The sequence below is a fragment of the Lipophrys pholis genome, assembly GCF_963383615.2.
Source record: "Lipophrys pholis genome assembly, chromosome: 11".
Lineage (NCBI taxonomy): Eukaryota > Metazoa > Chordata > Actinopteri > Blenniiformes > Blenniidae > Lipophrys > Lipophrys pholis.
The window spans coordinates 19239614-19267585 of record NC_137631.1 but is presented as its reverse complement, the minus strand read 5'-3'; the positions used below and the strand labels follow the sequence as shown (position 1 = coordinate 19267585).

The 27972-nt window shown below is 42.1% G+C and overlaps 2 protein-coding genes across 2 annotated transcripts; one reads left to right on the top strand and one right to left on the bottom strand.

Moving 5' to 3' along the window:
* Positions 1 to 397: 397 nt before the first annotated feature.
* Positions 398 to 21023, top strand: tmem266 (transmembrane protein 266; the record flags this gene model as incomplete). Its single annotated transcript, XM_080474799.1, has 10 exons — positions 398 to 411; positions 1330 to 1518; positions 12338 to 12492; positions 14096 to 14169; positions 15079 to 15135; positions 15423 to 15561; positions 16523 to 16638; positions 16977 to 17169; positions 19135 to 19197; positions 19274 to 21023. The coding sequence occupies 10 exons, from the start codon at positions 398 to 400 to the stop codon at positions 19924 to 19926; spliced, it is 1653 nt and encodes a 550-aa protein (XP_080330925.1). The 3' UTR covers positions 19927 to 21023.
* Positions 20764 to 27972, bottom strand: etfa (electron transfer flavoprotein subunit alpha). Its single transcript, XM_080475700.1, has 12 exons — positions 27852 to 27972; positions 26816 to 26965; positions 26638 to 26719; positions 26335 to 26417; positions 26143 to 26242; positions 25847 to 25957; positions 25233 to 25334; positions 25019 to 25087; positions 24864 to 24946; positions 23894 to 23959; positions 23460 to 23540; positions 20764 to 21397 (listed from the first exon to the last, which is right to left on the bottom strand). The coding sequence occupies exons 1-12, from the start codon at positions 27888 to 27890 to the stop codon at positions 21362 to 21364; spliced, it is 1002 nt and encodes a 333-aa protein (XP_080331826.1). The 5' UTR covers positions 27891 to 27972; the 3' UTR covers positions 20764 to 21361.

Sequence of the window (27972 nt, the reverse complement as noted above, 5' to 3'; positions counted from 1 at the left end):
CAGTTATTGATGTCTCCACACTGGCTGCACTGGGACTGCAGCCAAGCAATGTGAATCTCCTGTTCCAGGGTGACTTCTCCTTGGCCACCATTGGCTGAGCTGGAAGGATTGCAGCCGGGCCCCACACATTTAAGTTTTAAGACCTCATTGGCAGATAAAATGACACCTTGTCTGGTTCTGCTAAATATAGCCATCTTCACAGAGAATGTGAAGTGGATAAAGAAAAAGAGAGAAATCCTTCTGGGAAAAAAAGACAATCCACTGTATTCTGATATTCAACTTTTTTCAACATCAGTGGTTGTGAATGTTTTGGAACAACAATTTTCTGTTATAATCTACGGTAGAGAGTCATGCATGCTTGGCCCTTTGGAGTCAGTTGAAGGTGCACCTGAAGCTAATGGCTCAGTTGGGGTAGGTTGCCTTTCAGCTACTAGGTTGTTGATTTGACCACCTATCTTAACCTGTCGAAGTGGTGTGTAAAGCTGAAGCACCTTGCAGGACGGCCATCGTCAATGATACATCTCTCTGTAAACATTTGTGTGCAAAAAGGCTCAAATATCATGTAAAGTGTGTTGAGGCTGCAAAGTTACCTGACTTTATCATCTGCACATAACTGTGGCAAAGACAGAGAGCCAATTGCACAAACTCAAGAATAAAAACAGTGTGCACACAGGAAGAACATGAAAACTCTACACAGTCAGGCCTCAAGTCCAAAATCAAACCAGAAAGTTTAAACCCATCAGGCTGTAATGTCGTATGCTCACCACTAGCTGCCTGTAAATCATGCAACATTTCTGAATGCAAAACAGGAATATAAACTTATTTATGTGTTTGTGTGTTTAATCCTTTTGTGCAGGGTGAGCTGGGTTCGGAGCCAGCCCCCTGAAACAGTAATCTGAATAACTCGGGTCTAGAAATTGGATGGTTTGAATGGATAGATGGATAGATGGATGTATCTGTGCACTTTTCAATCTACGTGGTTTTTATAAAATTGATGAATGAGCCTCTTTAGTGTGGTTTGAAGCATCTTTCACTGCACTCTGTAAAAGCTGTGCATAATTCTGTCATGGCTTGTCAAGTAAACATTGTTCTTCTTAAAGCTGTCAACAAATGCTGAAAATGAGGATTTGTCACACTGTAGTTTGTCTCTCTGTCACTCAAATAAACACTGTCCCACTAATCATTACAACAGTGTCTGGAGCATCTTCCAAGTACCACATTTTATTTACTACTGTATAATCACCTAAAGCATGGCAGCATGACCCCTAGAGCTATAATCATCTCTGATTGTAATGCTGTTCTGTTTGTTGTGTGTGTTATGCATCACAGGGCTCCTCCCCAGGTTGGCGCCTCAGAGCTGGAGGTGATATCACAACAGGTTGAGGAGGACAACCAGTGCGTGGCCCCTGTCCAGTTGGTCAGCTTTGCCTACAGGGACTTGCCTTTGGCGGCCCTGGACATATCCCTCGCTGGATCTCAGCTCATCTCCAATCCTGATGAAGAGGACAATCGAGATGGGTAAGTGCAATAAATCCAACCAATCCAAATCATGGTTACACAAGATGTCTCTTTAGGTGAATTTCAGTGTTGCAGAATACAACAGGAAGCTTATTATTTGTTTCTGAAACTATGTTAAACTGAACTCCCAAATTATCATTATTATCATTTATCACCTCAATGCTATCAAAGATTGAGGAAGCTGGAAGCAAATTAGCAGCGTGATTATCAATGAACTCGCTCTATAATTAATTTGCTTACTAAAAATCCCGAAATGGAATTACGCATTGATTGATGTTCTGGATATTTGCCTCCACAGTTAGGAAGATACGAGAGATACGGTTTCTGAGACATTGTGTCTGCTTTTTTTTTTTTGCATGAAAGTGCTACATTCATAATTAAGGCTGAATTGCAATTACTGCAATCTATAATCTACCCGGTCAGAGAAAAGCTCTGCCGTCACTCTCTCCATTGCTCGTTATTGCACATGGTAATTACACCTGGCATATTGAATCATTCCTCATTTTATATTAAAGTCCGGGAGTCGAGGATATTTGGCAACCAATTTATTAGTGTCATCATGTTAAATGGACAATGTCTCCGCTGATGTGTTCATTTCAGAACAATGACACAGCAATTTCTCTCCACCAGACAGGCTTCTGTTCACAATGTCAATTTCTGGCAGAAAACAAAGAGTGTTGTTAGCGCCGTAGCTTTCCTGAAATGTCAGTGCCCCGTGGCAGAACTGTTTCTGTCCATGAGGCCGGTTTGTCAAGGGGCTCGTGTTGTTTTCTTATCACCATATCGCCATGCTGCAGGCCCAGTGTTCTCAGGACAGGACACACCCCTCCCAGAGCACCCCTGTAGCAAGTGTTCATGGCTCTCGACTCAGGAAGCGTGACTCACAACCCTTTTGGCGTGCTGCGATGCTGGCATCCATGCAGAAAAAGTCGACAAACAGCATAAGCTTAATTAGAGCATCCGGCGTTTTGCCATCCAAGCCCCATGTGTCAGCTGACCACGTCCGCCTCGACTTCACTTGGTTTGGCCTTGTCCGGCCCGATGGCTCTGTGGGACAGAGGGCAGAGACAGATGGGTCTTGTCCCAAACACCCACTCACTTGTCCTACCTTGTGTCTTTCTCACTCTTTTGCCCGCAAAAAGAACAGAAAAACACACACGCCAGCAATGCCACCGCAAAGGGCAGGATCTGGCTGCCCGGCAAAATGATCATCACAATAAGCGCTCTCATATGACACCTCGGCCCCCTGGGATTTGGCATTGTGCTTTAGAAAAGTCATCCAGAGTAAAGACATGTTTCTGAAAAATCTACCACGTCAACAATTTTTGTTATTTTTGTAAAAAATAAATCGGAAATAAAATATCTCAAGAGGATTGAAAGTATTCACAACACCAGTGATGGCAGTGCAGTTCTTTACCAGTGTGTGAGGCTTTCAGATAATAATTCCTTAGTTCCACGATATGTCTGTGATTACTGTTTTTACCTTAATTTGTCATTCAGAAGTGCTCTTAGAAGAAGCAGCAGAGCCACAGGTTACAGATGCCTCCGTGACTCAAGCGTGTGACATCCGAGGAATGACACAGCGGTGGGATGTGTTGAATGCCGCGTGACTCAAAACTTATGAAGACTACCACAGGCCCCAATGAGACAATAATGTATTGACTTATCTGTATTACTCCACCGGCTCTGTAAACAGTTTTTCTCTTGTTTGGTGCAACATACTGGAGAATCTTTTACGCTGGGTGCTTCAACCTGATCAGCCCTTTGTAAACGAGTATGTTGGGTTATGAAAATCTTCATTATTCTGGTTTGTTGCCAATGTGGCCACAGCTATTTGTTCAGTGTTGGTAAATGTAAAATTATGACTTACAGGTTTGTTCACGGGCTGCATGGTGGCACAGTGGTTAGTTCTCTCACCTCACAGTCTGAGTTCTAATCCCAGCTGCAGCCTTTCTGTGTGGAGTTTGCATGTTCTCCTCGTGTGTCCATGGGTTTCCGCTTTGCTCCCACAAAAATATAAATGTGAGGTTAATTGGTGACGCAAAATTTCCAACAGTTAATGTGAGTGTGTGTGGTTGTTTGTCCTGTGATGGACAGGCAACCTGTCCAGAGTGTATCCTGCCCTCGTCCACAGTAAACTGGGATTGGCTTCAGCTCCCCGCAACCCTGCACAGGATTAAGCTGGATGGATGGATGGATGGATGGATGGATGGATGGATGGATGGATGGATGGATGGATGTTTATTCATTCTAATGCTCTGAATCTGACTATAACCTGGATTTCTAAATATACAGTCATGTTTTCTTCATTTTTTTGTCATTTGGATTGTAAAGGTCACATAGATTTTTGGCATGAAGGTCAAATAAATAGATTTGTGTGAGTATTCAAACATTAGGAAAATGGTTTGTATTACTTAAACTGAGAGGAAAATATTTGACTCGAAAGGTTTGGCTTTGTTTTGTTCCATATGCAAAAGGGATGCACACAAGAGACTCACATTTATTCTTGTATAGCAGCTTCTCGTGGCTTTTTATCAGGAGACGTGGGTGATTATGTAGGATGTGGATGTTCTTGCGGACTACACAGGGCACACACAGCGTTTGCAGATTATGTGCAGTGGTAAGCTGGATGTAATTATTAATAGATTTTGGCTGCTCAGTGTTCTGCAGAACTTGCTGGAAAGTCCAGGGTGACGACAGTGTAATTTCACATCTGCATGGTGACTTAATTAATAACCCATTTTTAAAATCCCCTTGTCCTACGAAGTCTTTTTTTTTCTGTCCTGTCTTATATTTGTGTTTTGATCCAGCCCAACTGCATGTGTCACAAAGATGATAAATGAATACAGCAAACAGGTATATAATTGACTTGCCAGCTGTTTGTGTTGGTGGATATTTTGAGTCTTTAGCTGATTCATATTTTGGAAGCTGTAATAAACTGTGGCATCTCTGTGGAGTGTGCATCTGGTATGAAGGGTTATTTTCATTTCTATTTTAATTGCAACATAAAAATCTGTTTTGGATGTGTGTCACTGTCACTATCCATTTGTGAAAAGACTGAAGTACTGTATGTTACAGATGATGTTTCACAAAAGTGAAATCTGTTGTGAGTTTTGTTTCATACTGAGATTGTCTACGATCACAGGGACCTTAAAAAGTAGGTGGGCCTCTAGTTCATGAACAGTATCTCCCTGCGTGGCCTTTACCTCTGGACCGTGGCTCTGTATACTGAGCTTGTCCTGGGTTATCATCCTAAGATCATCCTGCAGTTTACAGCAGCAGTAACATATGCCACTGATCTCCACAGGCCAGACTGAGAGGTGTGAGGCACTGCAGCAGTGACAGATGGTTCATGTGGGTCAACCTGCCGCTTTGACTGAAGGAGAGAGGCAGCGGAAAGGATAAAGAGAAGAGAGGAATGAAGCAGATGACCTTCCTCCTCACTTTCATTCACAAAGCAACCAGCTGTAGATCATATGGAAATGAATCCATTTGTGGGCAACCTCATTTCTATGCATGTTTGAAAGTGGTGTAGGATTAAGCCTGTGCAATGTTGAATGGTGACAACATCCGTTGTAACTAAAGAGTTGGGTGAAATTTCCAATTCAAGATCAGATGCAGTGTGTCCGGGCCTGTTGTAAATGCTCTTTGATCGACAGAAATAATTCTTATGGTGCTCCAGATCAAGTGCTGCAGTTGTTAAATGTTGACCTGCCAAAAATATTTCAAAATGTGTAATTCAACAACAACCTCCAAGTGCATTGATAAATATGGAAATCCTCAAGGATGTGTTTTAGGACCACAGTTGTTCTTATTGTGCTTGGCAACATTGGGCCAGATCTTGCCTTATTTTGAAATTGTCTTCCACTGTCATGCCAGCGATAGTTGTACAGTCTTTTAGAATAAATGAGAAGCCTGTTTTGCTGCTGTGAAGTTGTCTATCCGCTTCCCTCACAGTACAGTGCATTATTATAGCAGGATGTTAACATGCACATAATCAAGCAGAGGTTGGTATCGCTCAAGGTTGTTGGAAGATGTAATAATTATTAAAATCCGGACTGCAGAATATGGCTATGAAGGACAATGCCGGTGTCCAATATAAATCTTGGCAGCAGTAATTTTTCATGGAGGTTGGGAGCCAAAGCCATACTGTACAAGTTCTCTGTTGACGGTTGTGTGAAAGGAGACCAGGATTTCTCCTTTTCTTCTTTCTTTCCTCTGACTCTATTTCAAACACACAGAGTAACAGTCCTCTCCATCAAATTGGCTCTCTTGCCTGGCACCATGTGCGACACAATAGATGACATTTGAGTGCAGGGTTTGAGGGTTTGTTAATATTCACAGACATGCAAAGTGTGAGATTGCTTTTTAGGCTGAGAGCAAGAGAGATCAAGTGTCCTGGTGAAAACCCATTTATCAGGGACAGCTTGTCTGCTGCTCTGCACATGGAGCCCCATCCATCTCCATTTGCTTAGTATCTCTGGCCCATTTCTCCTGCTAAGACCAGCACTGAGCTGCTCTTGTTTGGATTTATCACAATGTAGGGTGTGAGGAGTGAGCAGATGATAGCTGATTACTATTATTATTTTCCAGTTGTTGTACTGGCAGCACACATTTTCTTATGTAGATTTGTTTTTAACGTGTTGGCACATTCCAAGCTCGAGCCAATATGTCAGTCACTCAAGTCATTTGAATTCAAATGTTAGCAATTCCTCAAACAAGAATGATAAAAAAGTTAAATGCAAATGCAATCTCTACAATGTTTATTACCAATGAGTTTGCCAAGAACTTTATTTCATTCAGCGCATTTATTGCTGGCCTGGGCGTGTTTAAACTGTGATGATAAAGTGGAATCAACAGTTGGCATGACGGAAACAATTATTATTATTCTAACTTGCGGCCAAATCAGTGGCCTTTCGGAAAACGAAGGCAATTTAAAGTAAACAAACACCATTTCTAAAAAGGTTGGGACGATTTGACAAATGTTATATGAAAAACAATATTCAACTCTCACGAACCTGTTATTTATTCCCAAATCAGCAAACTCTTGATATGCAGAATGTTTGAATAGGTCATAAAAGGCAGAGGCGCCCTGTGATTGATCGGCGATCTGTTCGGGGACTCTGTACCCCGCTTTCCACCATTGTTAGCCCGGATTGGACGCAGCACTGAGGTGGATAAAGCAGTATAGAAGATTGATGGAGACAGCGGAGGTTTTCAAATCTTAAAAAAAAATTAAAAAGACACAATTTTGTAAAAATATTCAAGAAAGACGTTAAAGAGCTTCACCACATAATAGTAACAAATGGTTCATAAGATCTTGAAAAATGTCTTTGCAAAATTGATCTCTGGGCCCTAATTCTCCACTGGAAGTCACTTTATGAACTAAGGAACACTCCCAGAAACCATTGTCTGTGAACACGGTCCACAGTACAATTCTGCAATTCAAGTTCAAGCTGTAACATAAAAGAAGAAGAACAAAACAATTATAGAATGCTATTGGGCTTAGACATAGTTGAGAACTGTACTGTGGTCAGATAAATCAAATTTGAATTGCCAGATTTTAGTTCACGGTGTCACTGCCGGAAAAATGTTTGGGCGCATTCTAGATTAAAAACTCCAGTGAAAAAGATTCAAGTCTATTGTGCGATTGGCTGCTCCCTTCCCAGATTTTTACTGACTGTTGTGAAAAGCAGAGACAATGCTGCACAAAAGCAGGCATGGCTCTGTCCTAGTTTGCTTTTTTCTTTATTTACTTCTGCCACCAAATTCAAAATGAACTAAAGTTGTTAGTTCTTTTGTGTGAAAAAGTGCAATGTCTTACTTCCATCACTGGATTTGTCAACTGTAGTCAACAGTGAATAAAATATGGCTTCATGAGGATCTCAAATAAACGCATTTACTTTTTATTAACTTTTTCCACACCGATCCAACCTTTTTGAAACTGGAGTTGTAAATAAATAAATGCATGTATACAGGAGATTAAAAGCCTCCTCAACTGTGTAAACTCAAGAGAGTACTTTAACAGCCTGAATGAAATGAAATGTTCCAACCTCTGCTATTCAGTAGCCTGCAGGCTCACAGTTGTGGTCCATTTTCCTCTGCCCAAGCCTGCTGAGTTCAGCAGATTGGTGTGAATTGGTTGAAGTTTATACGGGATGAACCTGAGAGCTATACAGTTATGTTCTATTACGTGACACGTTTTCCATTAAAACAGTATTGCTTTTGTATATTTGCATTAGACTCACCAGTTTTCCTGTGAAGTGGTGCCAAAGTGACACATCTTCCATTCAAGAGGTTCTTACTTCTTCATCTCATAGAAACACATAAGCAGCTCTTCTGGTGTCTCCTCTGCATCAACTCAAAGAGAAGCGCAACATACTGTACATTTAGCACAATAAGTGTCATTTATGTCTAGAACTTATCCCCTCTAATTTCAGTTGCGATTACCAATATATATCAATATCAAAGGTTTTTCAAAATATTGGTGTATGGGTTATTTCCTAATATCAGCATTTTATCCTTCAAACATGATTAATTGAGATTGTGTAGCAGCAGCCACAGGCCATAGAGTGTGTGAGCATATTTAAATAAGTGAATATGAAATTTAAAAAAATCAATCAACACTTGAACAATTATTCAGAGGACAGAAACTCTCAGAAGTGACGCTATACTGTGCGTTGCCTGCGTGTGTGTGTGTTTATTTGTTAAGAGGAGTTGATTGCCTTTCCACTTCTTTCTTACTCCATCTGTAAACCCACAAGCACACACACAAACAGAGCCCCACCTCTCCGAATTAATTTCCATTTAACTTGTGCCTAATGAGTTTACATTGTATTTTTTACAGTCTCCATTACAGGAGACCGTATAATGAAAGAGACGCTCCTTGTGATGGGATCTCACTGAGAGTTACTTAGCCGGGGACGGAGCCAAAAGCTCATCCTTTCTGTGTGAATGGGCCCCAACTGAGCAACCAGACACTTTCGCTCCTGCCAGTCATTCTGCTTAATGTCTTTGTCCGGCTGCAGCGGCCATTCAGCAGTCGGCATCATGTACAGCATGCCATCACTTCCATCACAGGCCACTATTGATCGGCCTCATGATCTAATCCCCTCTCTGCACTGCTGCCAGGCTCACTTCGATCTTCCCCCGGTGTGTTACCACTGCAGCCACTCACGTGTTGATGTCTTTATGAAACTGTCCACTTGTACACGCCACCTTGCATCCTTCATTTCCTCCACTCACATCATCCTTGTTTGCAGGTGGACCTACATATATTTGCGTGTGTGACTAGGCTACTTGAGGCGTTGCTCATTTAAACCTGCCTTGACCCTGACAGAGAGTGAGGTGATTTTCTTCCTTGGCTTGCACCACCACCACAGAAGCAGCCTGACTTCCTCATAAATACTTCAGGTCCTCAGCGTTCAAGGTTTAAAGTGATTTCCCTAAAATTAAGTTTCTGAGCTTGGAGTAATCCATCACTGCCATTTACTCTGCTTCCAGACAGGGTTTTTCTTTACAAGTTTATTAAATTAATACCTTTTCTGTCTGGCTTGTGGGAGAGGTCTGAATGAATTATGATTCCACACAGTATGAGTTAAATCATGCTTTTCAAACCTGGAGTTAAGTGAGCTGTCCCTCCAGGAGAGTGTGCTGCTCATTCTGTATTTTAACTAAAGGCCCACAAATGTCCTGCGACTGCGTGTGTGCACCAATATCGTTAGGTAAATGTTTCTTTTTCCTGGCACCTTTCCACTAGCAGATGGGTTTCAACATTGTTCCCTGGGAGCAGATCGGTGCTAAGAAAAGTCACTGTGGTATTCGCTAATGACACCATTACCCTCCACAGCCTCTTTGTCATACTAGGTGTTGAGCTCCTGGTCTGTTGGCGTTGGCTGGTACACAGGGTTGGAGCAGGAAGCGGAACGCTCCGGTGAGCCTCTGGGAGAGCTTTGGCACAGCGTGGCCAAGCTCCGGGCCCAGTGCTGACCTTGGTGAAGGATGGAGAAGTTTATATAGCTGTGGTACACTGGAGGTTCCAGTGCGACTCTAAAATGTGACAAGATATTTATAGATTTGTTGGACTTTAATTTTGGGGGGTGGGGGGGGGGGGTTATAACATTTTTGCCATTTTTGAAAGTTGGAGTGAGGACAGGGTAAGAAAGGAGCAAGCACACAACCTGGAATCAAGTCATAATTTTAGTAACATTACAGAAAATTAATTTTGGAAGGGTTAGGAAGGGTTACTTGTTGGAGGCAATATTTTCAATATTCAATTATGAATACCTGTAACAAACGGATATCTGTTTTATTTCCTTTGACCCATAACATACCTCCCTATCCTCTTTATCCTAATCCCAAAGCGCAATACAACAATAACACTTCAAACTTTGAAATACATCACAGTCTGTTAATATAATAATTTAAGGCTAGATTGAAGTCAACAGACATCTAACACTATAACAATTCTATTTCAGAATTTTTTGAAAATAAAGGCAATACCCCCAAATTTAAGAAAACCTAGCCACAGATTGCATTAATCAGAACATACAGAGTCCAGAATCAGTATATTCATTTGCAAGTAGAACTCAATTTAACTTATGTGTGTCATTTGACTATGGACACCACCAAAACCATAAATAAACAGAGTATATAACAATTTGGACTTGCCCTTTAACTCAATCTACGATTCCCTCTGTTCTCTCTTTCTCATTCTTCCTTCTCCAGCTCTCCCCCTCCCTCCTCTCTGGCTCTCTCTCCAGTTCTCTTTTGGATGAATCCCAATGCCTTTGAACTGGCTGGACCCCACTTCCTCTCTCAGTGTTTGCCTCCTTCATTCTCAGCTCGAGCAAGATGAGAGTAGAATAAATTGCATTCTCTCTTGTCCTCTGACAGACATTGCCCATAGCCTTTCCTCTGTGGGGGACAGGTGACAACAGATAGCAGCTATTTTCAAAGAACCGCACTGCCTTTTCGCACTGTTGCCTCTGAGAATGGACAGAAATTCCACACCAACACACACACACACACACACACACACACACACACACACACACACACACACACACACACACACACACACACACACACACACACACACACACACACACACACACACACACACACACACACACACACACACACACACACACACTCACACTTTTGCTCCTCTGGTACATGTGGTTAATATGTGTGTATAGAATGCAGTGTTGCAAAAGGAAGGGAAAGCCCCATGTGACTCCAGGAGATTTGTCATTATTTATTGATCAGAAATCCCCGGGAGTCTCAGCCAGTCAGACTGCGATTGGAGGAACTTGAAGGGTAAAGTAAGGATGGATTTCAAGCAGGTCCGACACTTAACATCTGCAAACGCAGCATAACCCGTAGGCTTCAGTAGGAAGAGGCTGGTTTGTTTCAGTGCTTGTGGCTTTAGGTAGGTAGTTTGCTACTCTAAAGCTGCTTGTAGGGGTCCATGTGTGTCTCTCAGTATACCCAGCTTTTAGTCCTTTTTTTGGTTTGGGACTGGCTTAAGCTCCCTGCGACCCTAAGTTGGATAAAGTGGGTTTGGAAAATGAATATAATGGATTGTCTGATAGGACAAAGACAAATTGCTAATCTGCTTTCAGAAACAGACACAAACTGCTGATACTGCAATAAGAAAGTATTATTCATTGCATGGAAGCAACAAATTCCAAATTTGTGACTGTAATTGTGACTGTAAAGAGTATTTTACTCATGGGTCACACAGTTGTGTAGTGGTTTGCATTCTGCCCTTATAGCATATCCCTGGTTTGAGTCTGGATGGAGTTTGCATGTCGTTTCACTTGGTGCGTAGGTTTCCTCTGGGTGTTCATCTTTCGTCCTACATACCAAAAACATGTTTTTGAGCGTAATTGCCACTTTAAAAAGTTGTAGTTGTGAACGTGAGCGTGTGTGTGTTTGTGTGTGTCTCTGTTTGCCCTGTGAATGACTAACGACCTGTCAGACTTGTACTCTGCCTTCACAGACTAGTCAGCTTGCCCGCTGTATAATAATCTATTTTTACAATGTTACAATCACAAGTAGTTTATCAATTTTGACAACAATTTCAATAAGTATTCAAATGATTTCATTTGCATTTGTTTACTTGTCTGAGAGATATACTGTATATTGAAGTTAGATATTTTATACAATTAAATGTATGTAGCCTGCAAATGATAATGTACTTTTATCTATTCACCAATCATATAATACTCAAAATAAGTCGCTTCCTTTATATTTTTTAACAACAGTATTTTCACTTGTAACTGAGTACAATATAAACCTTGCAAAATGTTTGCTTTGTAAATCAGGGTGTTGTTGTTGTTTTGATACATGATCGTCAACATAAACGGATGGCTTTAATTTGAATGGAAAGTTTTAGAAAACTCCTCAATGACAAATTTCATGATCATACAAGGAGAGAGTCCATGAATTCACACAGAAAATGATTTCATATCGGTATATCATCCCTGAGCTAACAGAACAGCTATTTATGTGTCACATTAAGTGTAAATAAATTTCAGTATGCTTGATCCGTGTGTGTATGATTAGTATGCAGAATAGTGCCCTCTGCTGAAAGTATTTAGAGACAGGTTGGCTGACAGGAAGCTGAGTTAAGTCAAGGTTGAACACGCCTCACACTTTGGGCTTGACGTTTCTGGTGTTTTATCGATCTGACCTTGCGTGTCGCTAGTCCAATCTGCATTTAGTGTTATATTCAAAACAGCACCAGAGTGAGGCCCTCTGACTATCTTCTTGTCTTCCTATCAGCGTGTATATCTGCTTCTCTCTCTCTCAGGTCAAACTGGCTGAAGCCCTGCTGTGGACGGAGGGCAGCACTGTGGCAGGTGTGTCTGCTGTCTGCAGGCTTCAACTGTTTCCTGGTGGCCTGTGTCATCCTGGTGGTGGTGCTGCTGATGCTGGAGCTGCTCATCGATACCAAGCTGCTACAGTGTGAGTGATGGACAACCAACATACTGCTGGTGAAAGTTTAGAGCGTGCGACACCGGCACAACGGCTGCTTACGGTTTAGATTAGCGTCAAAAGTGTTTGTCTGGGAGAGGACCGCTTTTTGCACAATTGTCAACTGATTGTTATTCACGGGCAAAGATTCACAAACATACCTGAGACAAAGAAGCAATCAGTGCAGTTGAATAAGCATACATTATAATCATCTGAATATCATATAGTAAAAAATATGAAGAAAACTAGCACCATGTCTGCATTTTATTAAAATGTATACAGCTACTGGATGTACTATATGAATAGATAATAACCCTATATATCATGACATTACTACATATAAGGTGGTTTAGAAGGAGATATAGGTGCTGTTTGGTTCAAGCTGTGTGAGGGAGGGCTCACTGATGAAAAATAATGATATAAAGCAACAGTGAGGAACATCCTTACTATACTTTGCTGTGCTGTACGGTAGAATATTTACTGGAGCCACACCAAGAGGACAGTTTACCAGCTAATCATGGGCTTTTCATTTAAACAACCTAAGCATTTATTTTCTGTCTGCAATATCATGCAAGCCACCTCTTTCCATATTTAAGTGTAAAGTATCTTTGTGAAAATTATTTCCATTTGTATAAACATCACTGTAAGACATGGGTATGCATTTCCGGGCCTCGGGGGCCAGCGTCCTGCATGTTTGAGGTCTCTCCAGGTTGCAACACACCTGAATGCAATAAGGGCTCGACGTGTGTGCAGAAAGGTGAACCAACACTGTGGTCCTCCTCTACTGGATAATGGGTCTGTGTCACTGATGATCTATTCAGAGACTGGGTGCTGTGATCAATCACAGTCTTGGGAGAAAAAAAAAATCCTCCTATTAGTATTCCACCATTAATGCAGGGTGTCAGGTGGTCGAAATTCCCGTCTGACCCACGTCACCCAAGCATCACCTTTATCTGCATCATCTGGCACAGTGGAAACATCCTCATCTATCATAAGTAGAAGGTCGGGGGTGATGGTCTGTTTGATGTCACAGGCCTGGTGCACATGGTGTTGCTCCAGGAGTGTCCAAATCCATTCAGAGACATCACCGCTCTCCTGGGACGAACTGATTGACCAGACGAAGGAAGAGGAAGACAAATGTGTGAGGACTAGTTGGCAGACAAAGAAATCTCGCTATGTGGGTTTGGCTGGTGGAAGATTATGGGGATGACTGAAGGAAGATGAATGGACTGATAGACAGATCACTGAACACGGCAAACAAAGACAGATTGGGGGAGTTGTGGCGCGTGAAGAGAAATGCCTCCGCTGATAGCTGAGCGCTGTTTGAGTCTGTCTACAATTAGGCTGATGTATAAACAGTATACAGACACATGGATGTACTGTGAGTGGCAAATTTATATTTATGAGGTTGTTCTAGACAAGTGTCTGTGCATTTATGGATGAGCATACACAAGAATGTGTTCATTTTCAGCACTTTACTGCGCCCGGTCAGTGTTGTGCGGTAGGTAGCAGCAACAGTCCTCATTATTCACCTCACATAAACATTTTTCTTTATATTTATATCAGTATCACTTGTTTTGCTTTACTCCCTCAGTCAATAATGCATTCCAGTTTGCCAGCATCATCCACTGGATCAGCCTGGCTATTCTCTCCGTGTTCTTCACCGAGGTGAGTTCTCACCCTCTCAACACAAAACCAGTCTCACTTACAGCTGATGCAGCGGCTTATCCATTATTGCTCTGTTGTGCAGGACGTGGGATCAGTGAGGCGTGCCCACATATTTTCATAATAATAATTAAAGAGGCCCTCACACCATGATTAGTGTGTGCTTGGTATACATGAGCTTGTGTACAGGCCCATTAATAAAGCACCTAAACGAAAGATTAGAACTCATAGATGAAAGATCAATATTGTGAAAATACTTATATTTCTGCTGGTCTTGAAGCTGGCACGGTTGGTCCCTCTCAGGTTCGTCTATCGATTCACAGCACAAACATTTTAAAATGCAGATGGAGCTTTTCTGTACTGCTGGTTTTAAATTATTTTGCGGCCTCAGGTGCGCTGTATTGATTGCCATTTGCGTTACAGCGAGCCAAATTCATCTTGATTTTCTTTTTACTTTTTTTTTTACTTGACCACCTTACTGCTAGCTTTTGTTTAGCTGGAGATTCACTGAGCGATAAAGGCAACCCCGCTGAGGCCGTGGCAGCAGAATGCTCTCTACTCCATTGTAACCTTGAACATCTCAAATGCGGATGAAGAGGAAAGTTTGTTTGCTCTCTGCAGCTCTCGGCGTGTCAGTAGAAGGAACTGGAGGCATATTGCTGTTCGGATGAAACCTTACTACCCTATTGCCATGTGTGTTAATACGGTGTCACTGATGAATTGCAGGGAGGAGAACGAGAGGAGGGGGGGAATTTCTTGTGGGAAGTTACTGGTGTAATCAGGTTCATTGTTGAGGCTCACTACACAAAGCAACCTGCCGCTATCATTCAGTCTCTTTCAGTCGAGCTGCCCATGCTTTCCTCTGTCTTACCCTGCACTTTGTCTCCATCCCTGTCCCTCTGTCTGTCTCAGACGGTGTTCAGGATTGTGGTGTTGGGGATATGGGATTACATAGAGAACAAAGTAGAGGTAAGCTCCCAGGAGTCCCATTAGCCCTGACTCGGGGCCCCTTCCCACTGCAGTGTCATTCCTTCAATGTCACAGCTCTGTGTGTGACGACTGCACGAGCTTCGGACTGTAACCTGCTGTGTGTGTGTGTGTGTGTGTGTGTGTGTGTGTGTGTGTGTGTGTGTGTGTGTGTGTGTGTGTGTGTGTGTGTGTGTGTGTGTGTGTGTGTGTGTGTGTGTGTGTGTGTGTGTGTGTGTGTGTGTGTGTGTGTGTGTGTGTGTGTGTGTGTGTGTGTGTGTGTCTCCCAGGTGTTTGATGGAGCTGTCATCGTCCTCTCTCTGGCCCCCATGGTGGCCTCCACAGTGGCCAACGGGCCCAGCAGCCCCTGGGACGCCATCGGTCTCATCATCACACTGCGCATCTGGAGGGTCAAGAGGATCATTGACGGTGAGGCTGGGAGGGGCTGCCGTCTCCTCTCATCCTGTCCTTTACTGTCAGGTCACAGAGATAGATACCCGCAATGTGCTCTCTGCGCTATCGGCTCCATTCAATCTCCAACTTGTTTGTTCAATTACTTTTTCCCCTGTTTTTCACCTGCCTGGCACAGTCTCCTTTCATGAAGCTATGGTTTCAAATAAAAGCTTCTTCATGCAAATTATAGTCTCATACAAGAGCATGAAGGGCATTTTATATAATGGGCATAATTATTTGTTTGTAATCATGTTGCTCCCCCGTGTGGCTTTTGACTAAAGTACAGGTCACGTCATGAGGATAATCAATGATCGTGAACGTTTCATGAACACTGTTGTCTCCTCGACACTAACATATTAATAACACAAGGCGTCTTATGGAGATTTGAAACTGTGAACACTCATTGTTTCATGTTACTGAAAAATGTTTAAGCTTATGAGATAAATCTCATAAGAAATACTGGTAAAGCTGTTTACACCCTTTTCAAACTCTGAGGTTTTTGATTCTATACGTAACTTATTAGTGGATATATTTGAGGATAGTTCTGTTTCTGTATGTTTTCCACATTAAAAAAAAAAATCTTCGTCTATGTTGGTTTTGCATCTCTGAAGTTGCTCGGGATTCTGTTGAATTTCTTACTGACTGCACTGAGGAAATAGAAATAAGGTAACGTGTCCAACCTAACGTTTATATTTACAGTAGAAAATAAAAAAAAAAAAGTCACACACATTCTTTTAACAGAGAGAATGATGTGAATAAACCAACAAAATCAAGATGAAAAGTAATTGCATTACTAGTTGAAATTGTAAAAATTTCAAATAATTCTTTGGATGCCCTCCATATTCAACCCTTCAAACCTCCTCTGTCCTGCCAATTTTAAATTCTCTACATCTGCATATTGTTATAAGACTTATTGCACTGCTTCCTTTTTTTGCAGCTTATGTCTTACAAGTGAAGGTGGAAATGGAGTTGGAGATCCAGCAGTACGAGAAAGCCAAGGCAGTGAGGGAGGAACAGCTGGATCGTCTCACTCAGATCTGCCAAGAACAGGCCGTATGTCTTCTTATCGGTTTCATCCCTCCTGTTTTACAGCGCATAGCTGAGTGAAACCAGCAGAGGGCAGCAAAGTGCTGCACAACAAAGCAAATATTCAATCTCAGCTCAAAGTGACATAAAATTATCATTAACAAAGGGATAGTTTAGACATCAAATAGTTCTGTACGATCTAATTGCTCGTGTGTGTGTGTGTGTGTGTGTGTGTGTGTGTGTGTGTGTGTGTGTGTGTGTGTGTGTGTGTGTGTGTGTCCAAGTGTCCAAGTGTCCAAGTGTCCAAGTGTCCAAGTGTCCAAGTCAAATTAAGCGTTTTCTCATTCCTTCTGCTTCCCAATCAGTTTGAAATCAGGCAGCTGAGGGCCCACCTGGCCCAGCAGGACCTGGATCTGGTAGCGGAGCGTGAAGCAGCGATGCAGATCCACCACATGTGGGGTAAACAGAGCAGCAGTTTCCAGGAGGTGGACGGGCTGGCCCCTGGGGCCTCTGAGCATCTCAGGCCGGTCAAAGCGAGAGAACCTGGGAGGGCCGCAGGTAAACCGTCTGGAACACCCACCCTCTTAGTGTTACAGGCTATCAAAGGCCTCCATGCATGAGAGAGTTTCTAGGTTGTTAATGCCATGGAAATAAGTGGGCTGGAAGGAAGAGCAGTTGACTTGTGTCTGAGATGTTTGTTTAAAAGCTCAATGGATATGTGGATTCCTGATGCGAAGAAGCAAAATCATAGACTTAATATACTGAGAATGACTCAATATGCTGTATCCCTGTAGTAAATGTATGCAGGTGTTTCAGTTTTCAAAGCCAGCATTGCACAATGATCAATTAGATCGTATAAGTGTAGGACTGCTTGTTAACAGTGGCTACCATACAATGACAGACACTGCGTTGGTGTCCTCTTCTCAACGTATTCGTCCTCAACTGCACATCAAAATTCTGGTTCCATGCCCAGATGGACTATAAACCTCCCGCACAGTGACAGGTCATAACTTAGAGGATTTAAAGCAACAAAGCACTCTCAGTGCATGTGATGTCAGAGCTCAAAACGCCAAGGCTTTTCCTTTATCAGAGCTATGAATCACAGTTCGACTTGCCATACATCTTCACCACGCTGTTTCCTGTCAGAAAGCCGTTTAACTGGACGTGAACCTGCTGTACTCATGTGGTAGTGATCACATTGGGATGGTCCCTGTCACGTCTGACTGAGAACAATAACCAGCCTATCTGAAACACAAACACAAGTATTGGCCACCTGGCTGTTCTATGGGACTTTAGAAAGCTGATTTAGTTTGTAAGAAAAATAAGCTTTAGTGCATAACCATTACTGCGGCAGTTACACCGACTCCAGGCTACATATAAATACAAACTTTTCCAATTGTGAACATCTGAGTAGCAGAACAAATGGTATGCTCTCTATCACCTACAAATCCTCACAGTTATTAATATGTTTGAACTGTGTGAGCCCTCCCACACTGTATGAGCAGATCAATGCACCAAGCAAATACACTGAATTCTGATTTGCAGCCTTTTTTATTGAGGTTTCAAGCAGTTTGTGGCGTTACAGCTGTAGTTTTATATGTTTGACATTAAAATACTACATTTAAAATCATTAGTGAAAACAATTGAGATCATTTCAGTGACTCCCCCCAAAAATGCTACAAGGTTTCAATCAAAACCTTAAATGAAGTGCTCCTATGATTCTTAAACCATATTCATATATGTAATAAATGACTTACAACTTACTATATTATTATACAAAACTGAAAAGTCATATATCGATGTAGTACGAGATGTATCATGGCCACTGCATTTCATTTGACCTGTTTAAAACACAATCTAATGGGAGAACTTGAACTCCATGGCGTAACACATAAAACATTTTAAAATGAAAATAAATGTATCAATTAAATTTCTAAATCTCATTTATGATTTCTAAATAGGTGTGTGAATCAGTTAATAAACATTTAAGTAAGTAAATAGCTGAATAAATGTGTGTATTTGAAAGAAAAGTATTAGTACTAATTAAGTCAAATTAGTAGGTAAACAGCAAATAGAGCCAATAGTCATTCAATCAGATTTTTTTTTTAATGCAGTGATTATCAGTCATACACATCAACCTCACAGATCATCAAACTGAATGAATCTCAAAATGAAATGTGTTAAAAGAAAATAAGTTATGAAAGTGTCTTGGAGTAACTATGATAGGAAATACGAATTCACCATCTCATGATGGATTTTAAATCCCTGAAATGTTAAGTAGTTGTTGAATAAACTAGACAGTGATAGGATGAATGAATAAAGATTAAAAAATAAATTTTTTTATAAAAAAATATTTTTGAAAATCATCAAAAACATGAATGTGTTAAAGATTGGTTATTGGATGGTTATACATTTTTTAATCTTTATATGTGGTTGTTAAACTGGAAGTACTTCCTATTGTTGTTGGGTTGTACTGAAAAGCCTGTGTGATTTGTACATTACTGACGGGTGTTTTCCTCCCAGATCACCACGGTCAAGACGACATGAACAACTATATCAGTCAGTACTACAGTGAACCGAGCAGTGGTGAGTTCCTGCTTTGGTTTGATGTCCTGGAGGAAAGAACTTTCAAGTCCTAAACTTTATTGTGTTGTGCTTGCAGACACAGGCATCCCCGACCCCGCCCGTGTCATCACCACAGCAGCCATAGACGTGCACCTACCAAACAACCCCAGCCAGCTCCCGTCCTCCCTGGTGAGTGCGGACGCGATGCCGTCCAGTCGTCTGCAGCGCACGGGCAGCTCGGTCAGCGAGGCCTCTTCAACCACGGTGTCCCGCACCAGCTTCAGCGCCCGCCAACACAGCATCAGCAGCCACACGCTGGGCTCCTCCATGGACTGTAGCTCCACGGTGCGCGAGGCCTCCACCTCCACAGACTACAGCGACCAGCGCTGCTACCCGCCGCCCTACAGCAGCCCTCTGGCGCTGGGCCCTCTGGCGCTGGGCACTCAGCCGCGAGGAAGCCCCAGCGCTGTGGTGCAGGAGCTGCTCTCCTCTCTCACTGAGGACTCGTGTCTGACACAGAAGGGCCTGGACCCGGTCAACCTCAAACCTCCCAGCCCAACAGGCTCCACAAAAAACAGCCCCGAGCTGGAGCACAGGGTCAACATCTACAACAAGAGGAACCAGGAGAGCCGACTCGGGCTCCACTCCAAGGCAGTCATCCATCTACAGACCAACGAGCCTCTCCTGGAGGAGAAGTACAGGATGATGGGGCCAGTGGACACCGCAGTCAATCGTCTATCCGAGACATAAGACTCTGAAACAGTTTCACAGGACACTTCTGGGTGTCTGCCGCAAAAAAAATAATGCTCTACTAAACTCCCGCGTTGGTGGGGAGTCAGTGGCACATAAACTTTAAGTCTGTCGTCCGCTGGAGAGCTGCAACTGAGGGAACGAGTTCCCTGCAGCAGCACAGAGAGCATGGACCGCAGAGGAAGGCAGACTTGTTATCAGGCAACAAATATCAGGAATTGACACACACACACACAAAAAAAACAACTTTTAATTACTTTTACCAAAAGAAACCAGCAATGGGGCTCCAGCCCAGAGTTTTCAGACAACAGGCCGGTGCAGAAAATGTGGCTTTTGATATGCGAGTTTTATTTGTAGGAAGTAAAACCAAGTGAGAGGATGGTACCCGAGGGTCACTTCCTCTTATGCTTTCGAGGACGAGACGTCCGAATGCCGATATATATCCGGGTGCCACAAACTGTTTTGCAGTGAAACAAGCTGTGGAGTTCAAGTGCAGGGATGCGAGCTGCTTTGCTTGTCAGTCTAATGTCTCCCAACTCACAATGTATAGTCCTCTTTGAAGGACGGCTGCAGGGTACATCGGATCACTCTTTCTAATCTTTGTCTTTCTATATTATTGACATCTTTGTATCTAATTCTGTGGGCGAGAAGAGTGCAGACTTTTGACTGGCGGATGAGTCATGTGAGTTTTTATCCTGGTGCCATGACTGGAAGCTGAACCCAGCGGAGTCCGTGTTTACCCGAGTTCTGCTGACAGCAGCATGGCCCTCACGCACCCAAACTGATTCAAAATCTACCTGCACATGATAAGATTTCGAATCATTCAGGTCCGCAGTTGCATTGAAAAAAAAAATATTTTATTGTTTGGAAGTTGTAAATAAATAAGGATGGGTTCGATCATCATATCACAGAGTGGGAGAAAAAACAAAAACGAACGGGGGACTTGAAAGTTACAACGAAACACTGGAAAGTAAATCGAAGCATGACTCTTTCAGATTTGCCGCCGTATTGCAAACCGTTTATTGTACCGTCAACAGGCCCTTTCTACGATTACGGAGGCAGCACTGCAAAATAAACCCAATAAAATGAAAACATGGCAAATGATGACGCGTTTGTGGTTTACCATTAGTCCTGTTTATTATTCTCCAAAGGCATCTCTCATATCAACAGAGGATCGAGCATTCCCAAAAACGTCTTATAGTACAAATTACAACGGCTGTACTACCAAAAGCACAACAGCATGCCCTGCCAAGGTAAGTACAATCTATCACCCACCGATCATTAACAGTATTTATATAAACTGGCAGATTCTTTTTCTGATGCAGGTTAGAGGTAAGATGTCAATGAAGAGCTTCAGAAGTGTATTAAGGCTGGGGCTGTTGTCTGGAGGCCACCAGAGTTGCTCTGGCTGCAGGTTTCAGCTGAATTTGCTTCCTCACTTGTTCAGAGCGTCCGTCATCTCAGGAACCGCCTGAGGAGAGAAAACACAGGAGGAGCTCATGTGATAATTTGTCAGCATTATACAGGGGCAACAGGGCAGGCTTTTTTTTTTTTTTTTTTACACAAAGCTCCACAATACGAGTAACATGATTTAGGTTGCCTTTACCTAAAATCAATTTCCACTGCATTTATCTTGTGTTTGAAGGTTTGTAGTTCAGTTACCTTCTGATCTGGGTCAAATTTTCAACCAAAATGTTTTTCATAACTAATTCCTCCGTCTATGTCCAAGATTTAATCAATCGGAATAACAGACTCTTACATGCTGTATATTGTGGTAACTATTAAAAAAAAAAAAAAAACACTTTAAAAAGGTCACTCAAAGAGTCCATAGAAGCAAATATTCTTCACTCAATCAGTAAAAAAAAAAAAAAGGTTTCGTGTTTGGTGAGAAATCGACTAACAAGATGCAGAGATACACTCATTGTTCCAACTTCTAGTTTAAAAGAAAAAGTGCTTCCATCGCAGTTCTCGCTGCTTTTGAACACTCACTGCTGCTTCATCGGAATGAAGACTGTAGCGCCCCCTACCGGCCAAACTATGCACAACAAAACTCAAATCTAATTCGAATCCAAACTAAGATTGAAATGTGGAGCGAGAAGAGACAACTACGCACTCAAAGGGAGTTTGCAGAGAGTTGCAGGCAGACTGGGAGCTGCACCTCAAGGATGCACACGCTTGGAAGACATAAACCCAAGTTTTGTCCTGAATTCAACCAATTTTTAATCTAGACTACCATCTGCTGGAATCACGTGACCCATTTTGAAAGTTTTGTTTTTTTAATACTTTGTGCCTTCTGATGATTAGATGGCCGTAGTGAGTCGAATTAACTTTGTCTTCAGAGTTTCAATTAAAATTTGTGTTGTAGAGTTTGTGTTGTAATAAAAATTACAAGGAGCTACAGCCTCTCTTTTCTGATTGGATTGAGGATTTACAAGATTTACAAGCCCAGCTGCTTAGCTCGCTTACTACATTAGCCAAACCTTTTACACAGACAGCAACTTAAAAAAAAAAAAAAGTTAATCAAAAACAGAAATGTTTCTTTTAAGTTAGAAAAAACAAATACTTGTACGTTTTAGAGAAAAATGCATTATGACATTTATGTGTTTATTACACAGACCATAACGCGCTGCGGAGCTTTATCAGCATGCTGCAGGTATAGAAACATTTATCAGTGTTTAAAGGTTGATAAAAGCAAGACAAGATTCCATAAGGGAGACATCTGGCTCGTAAACAAACACAGGAGGAGTCCTCTTTTTTCTCCTCCAAAACGACTGATTAAAATAGACTTTAGAGGTAAATGTGAGCAGAAAATGATGGAAACAGCTCTCCTGGTGAGTGGAGCGCCCTCAGAGCAGACTCATCAGTCCCTGCCTCGGTCGGTGCGGGGTATCAACTGTCCATTTGGGGGAAAAGTAGAAAGCCCATCCATTTTAATCAGTTATCTGAGGAGTGATCACCTGTAAGGCGATCCCACCCAGTGGGTCACAACTCCACTGCCTTCAGCTATTATTACTGATCACTTCTGTGGAGTTTGTCGAGACACCTGGGCCGCTGAGGTGGGCTAAATAAAACATGACCAACAGTACACAGATGAAAATATAACCCTCTAGCCTTTCACAGGTCGCACTGGACTGAGTGGAAGTCGTGCCAACACGCTTGGCTCACGGTCCCCGAGTACCAGCCCGACACGAGAAGGCAACCAAGCGTATAAATGACCTGGCAAGAAGAATCCGAACGCAGCACTGGGAGCAACTTTAGAGCCGCTGTTGAGCATTTTTCTGCGCGTCCCCAGATGCTAACGTGCTCCTCTCTTAGCCCGCGGCGCCCTTATCATTCAGTCGAGAAGTTAATAATTCAACAGCGGCACATTTCCATCAGGTGGCATAAGACATCGTGCAACATTTATCGATGAGAAAGTTATAGTCTGACTGTCAGTCAGGGCTTCATGTGAGCGAGTGCAGCTGCAGCTCGGTTGTTTCCTAATGTGAGATTACGGGAGAATTATTGGAGCAATATCAATCCCAGATGGTTACCTTGAACAGATCAGCGACTAAGCCGTAGTCAGCCACCTGGAAAATGGGAGCCTCGGGGTCCTTGTTGATGGCAACAATGGTCTGGAAAATAGACAAAAAAAAGCTAATATTAGAAACACAGAAAATGTGACTATTTCAAATTATCAATTTTTTTTTTTTTTTTTTAATGAAACAGTTGACAGAGGTACCATCAACACCACTAACCACATTCTGTACAATTCTTTCAATGGACACGTCGTCACCGTCCAGCAGCTTTAGTTCCTCACTTCCAATAACTTTGTAGTTTTACCAAAATCCACGCGACCAGATAAAAGAATCTGCCTCAATACATTAATTCAATGTCCGGCTTTTTATGCAGAACATTAAACTGAGTTTAGAGGGGGAAGAAAGAAAATTAGAAAGGAGGAAGTTTGTTTTTTAGTTTGTAATTTTACCTTGCTGTCTTTCATTCCCGCCAAGTGTTGGATGGCTCCGGAGATCCCAACAGCAATGTACAACTCCTATAACCACGAACAGAAGCTGGTGAGACCCGCAGACCTTATAGTCTAATACAAATAGCTGTATATGAACCATCAGAGGGTGCCGGAGCGACCATTACTGTGACACAATATTGAATGCCATCTCTCTTGTGACTGGGACTCAAGGATTTATTTACATGTTACGGCAGTAGAACTGTCACATGTGAGAGCGACATACAAACTGAAAGATCTCAAGCTTCTTTTGATTCTTTATTATGTTGTCAAATCAAAAAGAATTTTCACGTATTAGAATAATGAAAGTTCTTAACTTTATCCCACCACGATCTAACCTGTTTTCTTAAACAGATGGCATTATTATCCCTTTTAAAAATGTTACATGCTCAAAACATTTGAGTTCATATATTACGAGTCGAAATACTTAAAGCAATTGAATTTCCATGTCTATTATGGTGCAAGTATAATGCTACTGAAAAGAACATGAATCCAACATTGTCATGAAGGATTCATGAGGATAAAGTTTGAATGTTTCAAGTTTCTAAAAACATTTAACCAAACTTAATCTTATATCCAATAAACCAAATTTCACAAGCTTGTCCTAACATGTACAAAATGCGATTTGGAGGGTCGGGCCCCGTCTGAGGCTTAGTCCAGACATCCACTGCACTCTGCTTTAGTGGATCAGCTAATTCATTTACGGCGCTGAATGTGCCATCGTGTACATTCTGCCGGGCCTAATGTGTGGATAATCACAGCTGGGGAAACCCGTCTGAATCCCATAATGGCAACTTAACCTTTTTACAGGGGAACTTAGTGCAGCCACCGACATCATACTGGACAAATCTACACACACTCCAAATGCAGATTGGCTCGAGAGTTATCTACCTCTCAACCTTTTTAACTAAGAAAAGAAAAGGAAGGAACTTACGGGTGCTACAATCTTGCCAGTCTGTCCAACCTGCATGTCATTGGGGACGTATCCAGCATCTACAGCAGCTCTGGATGCACCAACTGGGAAAATAAGAATATAATATTAACCACTGAGCAAAAACAGTCTCAAAGTAATGAATGACAATTAAATACCTGCAGCATTCATTTTATCGGCAAGGTCATACAGCAGCTTGAAGTTGTCTCCACTCTTTAGGCCCCTTCCTTCAAAGAAATAAAATCAAAGATTCATCAGGAAATACCAGATTTTGTCTTTTTAAACGCAGTGGCAACATGATGGACCCAGTGTACAATGACAGAAAACTCTGAAAACAAATAGACCGGTGTCCCGGGGTGTAGAACCACATACCTCCCGACACCACGACCTTAGCACTCGTCAGCTCTGGACGATCGCTCTTTGTCAGATTCTGTTCCAGCCACTCCGAGATCCCGCAGGGAGAGGCAGCAGCCACTGGACAGCACACGACCACAAAGAGAATTTAGAACGCAGAATGGCTGATGAGGTACGTCTATTATCACAATCAAGGAAGTTTTCATTGAGTGTTGAGTGTCAACGTTGGAGTCCTTCAAAAACTCAAAGGTTTTAGTCGTTTATTTAGTCAAATTTGAAATCCAACTAGTGCATGTACAGTTTACCCTCAAAACTGCTTATTTCTACACTTAGACCATATAAATGAAAAAGTTTTAGGCATTTCTTAAAATGTTCTTTTTAATTTAGGCTTCGGGTTAAAAAGGTTTAGGAAAAAAACACATTTTGTAAAATATCTGATACTTGGAGATAAAGTATGTTGAAACTTGCCAAGGACAAAGCAACATCACAACATGACTGTGTAATAGAATAAAATAGATATTTCCCCTGTATATACATTCTGAAAGGTCAGAGTGAAGTGGAATACTGGACTGGCCATTGATCTGTTTGTTTATATTGTGAAACAAGAAGGTGAATCTGTGAGTTTACGTTACCTTCTTCTGATGCGGCGCTTCCGCCCTCCGTCAGAGCCGCTTCAAAAGACGTCCCTCTGACAGTGAACACCTTGATCGGCTCGTTACATTTCACTGTGCTGAGGGCATTTCCTGTTGGGTTCAAACAGCAGATTATGAATTCAAACATTTACTTGCAGGAAAATTGATTGAAACTAAACTCAAACGGGCTCATTTAAGAATGAACTGCCAACAATGTTGTTTGAATGATTTCATAACAACTTATAGTACACTACTCAAATAACATGTAGGAGCTATAAGAAGTACTGAATGTTTACCTGCATAAATCGTCCTGACAAAAGTGTCTGGAGATTTGATTTCAATAATATCTGAAATTGGGGCGACATCCAGTTTGGCCGCCACTCGGGGAAGCAGGTTCTGCAGTGGAGAGGGAGAACAGGATCACGTCAACATGAACAAAAAGTAATAGCATTCCCCGTTTTAGATGGAAGGAAATGACACCAGCCTACCTTTCCAAAAGCAGACGCACCAGCACAGATGTGAGTGAAGTTGAACTGTTTTTGTGTCTCCAAGATTAATGGAGTCAACTCCTCTGAAGGAATAGGGGACAAAATAGAAACAACAATCAGACAACTTATAGCTAAATGAATATTAGTTCTACACCGTTATGAGCAGAGAAAATTATTGATGGCGAGTCACATCTCCTCCTTAAGTCACTCACAATAGTGCAGTGCTGTAAATATGAGGGAACATATTTTTAAAAAGAGGTGACATGTTCTAGAGAGGAAAGCAAACCATCATGTCCCACTCACCAGGCAGGGAACCTTTGTATGAGTCATGCTGGGCCACCAAAACCTTCTTCACTCCTTGCACTTTACTGATTTGCTCCACAACCTGAGATGACAGAAAGACACTTGAATTTATCACAGTACATTAAATGACTTAAATGGCAAGATATCACAGGATCTGCAGCTCAAATGCATTGCATACCTTCGCACAGTTTGTTCCAGCAACCAGACAGGACACCTCTCCTCCCAGTTTGCTGGCAGCCGTGATGGCGTTCAGCGTGATGGGTGTCAACTTGTCATTATTGTGCTCAACAACCACCAAGGTGCTTTGAAACCTTTGAAGGAGGCCGGTCTGTTTTTGGGGGGGGGGGGGGGGGGGGGCACAACAACAACTTGGGTTTTAAAAACTGCATATGAAATATGTTTTGGTAGTGCTGCAGGTATAAATCGCTTTGTAATATTCACATCAGAAAAGAAAATAATGGCTCAGGCAGACCTGGACAGTCGATTGTTCCTGACCAACTTATGTACAATATGGTCAATAAAACCCTATAAAGATTGATATAGACCTAAAAAACATAACAGCTTCACTATTATTTGTTTGAAATTATTCATTATTTATGTATTTGTATCATTATATCTAATCGGATTGTAGTGGGAATCCGTCTTTTGAACTTTGAAGTGTGTGTAGGTGTGCAGCAAACACAGAGGACAAACACTCCAGCAGATTAAAACAAGATCCCGCCAGCCTCATCTGGACTGGACTTATCACGATCACTTACTAAAAGGTCACCCAGGAAGAGTGGAGCAGGTAGACAAATCCTGACTCTTTTAAAACTGGCTACTTTAATCATGGAGAGACACACGTCTTTGTTTTGGGTGACACTTTTGTAACCAGCTGACATTGACACACTTTCATAACTGTTGTTGTGAGGTTTCGTAACCAGGCTACCTGCGCTAACGCCAGCTAGCACTGAGGTCAGAAGAACAAATAGAACACCTCAGCAGAGCTGCTTCACCAGGTGATGTTTATCCAGAGTTGAATAAATTAACAAATAAAGGCACGTGTGTGTGTTTAAGCTGCTGTCACCGCACGTCGAGCAGGAGGGAGCAGAGAGCTAACCAGCTAGCAGCTGCTGCACACAACAGGGGGGGGAACTCTACAATCTCCGTGTGATAAAAATCTGTGAGCGACGTATGTGTGTAAGAGAGAGAAAGAGATAGAGACACGATCTTACCAACTGCTTGAGGCTGGATTTGTTAAAAGCTCGGTTCATCTTGGATCTGCTGCTGGTTCAACGCTGCAGAATACAAACTGTGCCAAAGGTCGCCAGACGCCTGAGACAAAACTCTCGCGAT